The sequence below is a fragment of the Otolemur garnettii genome, unplaced genomic scaffold (assembly GCF_000181295.1).
Source record: "Otolemur garnettii isolate 467f Iridium unplaced genomic scaffold, OtoGar3 scaffold00022, whole genome shotgun sequence".
In the NCBI taxonomy this organism is placed as follows: Eukaryota; Metazoa; Chordata; class Mammalia; order Primates; family Galagidae; genus Otolemur; species Otolemur garnettii.
Genome location: NW_003852417.1, coordinates 7,411,051 through 7,414,269, shown reverse-complemented (window position 1 = coordinate 7,414,269; position 3,219 = coordinate 7,411,051). Strand labels below are relative to the sequence as shown.

General features: G+C 37.2%; 1 protein-coding gene across 1 annotated transcript in view; it reads left to right on the top strand.

Moving 5' to 3' along the window:
• NBAS (neuroblastoma amplified sequence) overlaps nt 1-3,219 on the top strand; it is a 367,205-nt gene that overhangs the window by 89,109 nt on the left and 274,877 nt on the right. The window contains 1 exon segment of the mRNA XM_023511811.1: nt 596-724. Within this exon segment, the coding sequence (XP_023367579.1) occupies nt 596-724 (129 nt within the window).

Genomic DNA, 3,219 nt, shown 5'->3' with positions numbered 1-3,219 from the left:
TATCTGGAAATTCTTAAACCTTTATAGGTTTCTTAAATTAAGACTGTTTTTCCCCCTGCCTTCTTTGTTTTCATCATCATTGGGCCCTCTTTTTCTTTATCTTGCTCTTTCTCCTTCATGCTTTCTTTCTTTTCTGCATCATGAGTTTTTGGCCTATCTGTATGTATAGCATATTCCAGGCATTGTGTAGCTAGAGAATCTTATGAAGATGTGGGCCAGATTTCAATAAATTGTCAATCTAGTGAAGACTAAACTATAAGAGATATTGAGAACTTATGGTAATTGATATATAAGGATATATATTTATAAAACTTGCATGTTTGGTAATTGATGTATAATGATATATATTTATAAAACATGCATATTTGTGTTATATATAAATTATAACACTAGAAAGTAGATAAAAACTTCTTAAGGTCAGGAGTGCTAACCTGTTTCTGTATGCTGGAGTACGTTTATAGTAATACCAAGCTGGTGGAAACCTTAATTACTAAAGGCGATCTCTAACATGGCACTCTGAAGAGTATGGTTTAATTCTGAAAGTCTTTTTTATTTGATTATAAGTCTTTTGTTTGACCTTCTGATTTTTATGCAGGATGGAATCTTTAAGATGAGCCTTTCTCCAGACGGGATGCTGCTTGCAGCCATTCATTTCTCAGGGAAACTGAGCATCTGGGCCATTCCATCTCTGAAGCAACAAGGGGAATGGAATCAAAGCGAGCAGGTGTGTTTGTTGGTTGTGATCATTGTTAGAATGATACTTTCTTAAGGGTGAGTACTGACAATACTAATTTGACTTTTCTGATATTTTACTATAGCACACAGCCATTATTTATCATCATTCTGAAGCTATTCTGTATTTAAATTATATCAGTGCAGCTGGACAGATTAAGAATAGATTAATATTGGGTACTGATTTTACTTTGTAATGCAGTACACTCTGAATACTGAATATAATCCATTGATTAAACGCTTTATTTTTTCCCTCTTCGACATTTCAAAAGTATAGAATGGAGATGTTAGTATTTCAGCAAGAGTCAATATGAATCATGGTTTTCGAGGGTCAAATCCTAAACACGTTGCAGTTCTTCCTAAATCTTGAATACTAGTAATATGGGGCTTATTTTAAGTTTTAAGAGAATGACTTTCTCTTCATTCAAATACGAAGCTAAAATATAGACAAAGATGAAACTCTTTCATTGTTTAGTGTCTTGAAATGATAGATTTTATGGTTTTATTGTTTAGTAGTAGGTAGAATAATCAACATCTTTTATAATTTAAATTCACAAAGGTAAGATCTGCTCATGTAAAGTCCTTTGTTGTGAGAAAGTGAAGGTTCAAAGGAATTGCTCAGTTGGGTATGGCTTATATTATAAATATTTTTGTTTGCATTTTTCTACTTTAAGTGTTGATTTCATTTGCTTACGCCCTCACCTCACTTTCCTATAGACATACCCAGCTTTGGCGGATAGTTTTGTGATTCTCAGATTAGAACCTATTTCCTGAATGAGCTGGATGGATAGATGTTATAATTAGGAGAATTACTAATAAACAATTTTTTTTTTAGAAAAACAGAAGGAAAGAGAAAGTGACTTTGTATTTCCTTACTTGATTGACACATTTAAATTTATTTATTTTTTAGCTGTTTTTTTTTTTTCTTTTATATGTAGCTTTAGGAAGGTTCTTTTTTCTTACCAGTTCCCATTCACCTTCAATTTAGTATGGTCTCAACATGACTAATTAAAAACCTTAAAACTGAGGAATGATTGAGTATGAATATTTCAGTGATTTGAAATGTGCAGTCAACAAAGTAATGGGACAGGAGAAGAAGGAACTTCAGAAATGGAAAAAAATATACATGGTGCGAAGGGATGGGTTCGTGGAGAAGTTGTTTTTAGCCATGCCTTACTTAGTGAGAATCTTTTGAACAGAAATACCCTGCATATCCAAGGACAATTTATTAGGAGTTGCCGCAGTTTGATTGTTGAGCATCCACCTCCTGTGGCTTTGATTTAGGTTTCCCAAAAAGTCCTCAGAGAATTTGGCTTTAAATTAATCTGTCAGAGAGATGCAGCTTGATTTTTAAGTTAGTTGTATCCCTTATGCAAACCCCAAACTTTAGGGTTATATGTCAGTTTCTTTTTATTTGGCTGATGTGAATTATTTTCCATAAGTGCCCAAGTAAACTGGCAAAAATAGGTTCTTTGGCTTACAGAAGTGAACCATGGAACTGCTTGCCATCAGCAAGGCAAGGACATTGTGCGGATCATAACGTTGTTGCTGAGGGACCAGTGGCGTAGCCATAGCTACTGATGTTGATCCTACTCTGACTGCCATTCCCACTGCTGCTCAGCTCCTGCTCCAAGTAGAGTTCATTACAGCACAGGCTGGGGACTGCCACAGCCTCCCCTCTCCTGCTGCTGCTTCGCACATGGAGACTAACTGGCCAGAGCAAACTCTGCCCTCTGAGACCCCAGCCAGTTTTAGCCTCAAAGGAAATTTTGGTCTAAAGTTAGGAACATGGGAGGCATTTAATTTTATCCTTTTTTTCTTCTTTAAAATCCTAAGATTGTGGTCAAAATGCAAATTCCTCTGTTCACTTGTCATCTTCTCTAGTCTGACCGTTATGCTGGTTCACTCTGCTTCCTGATCCTCCTTTCCATGCCCCCGCCCCTTTCATCTACCCCCATATCATAGATATCAGGGGTGTATTTTCTAAAACGCCATTCAATCATAAACACTCCTGTGAGGCTTCAGGCTCTTCACAGACATTTTGGTTTCTTTCACTGTGCTTATTGCAGGCTTTATAGCTTAATGGATGCAGGTACATGCATATGATATTCTCGTAGCTTTTACAGAATTTACTCTGATAACAGCATCAGTTATTACTTAATGAGCATTTACTTTGTTATAGGGCTATACTGCCAGTAAGCAGTGGAGCTGAGGCTTGATTTGTATCTTTTTGACTCTGATGTTCATTGTCTTTCCATGACCACATGGAAAAAGAAATACATTAGAAAACAAAAAGATAGGTGGAGGGAATATTTATGTGCAGGAGTCCTCAAACTGTTTTAACAGGGGGGGCACTTCACTGTCCCTCAGTGGAGGTCGGACTGCAGGCCCTGGGACGAGTCAGCCGCTAAGCAGGACATCAGCGGCGGCAAAAACACCTGGCGGGCCGGATAAATGTCCTCAACTGGCTGCATGTGGCCTGTGGGC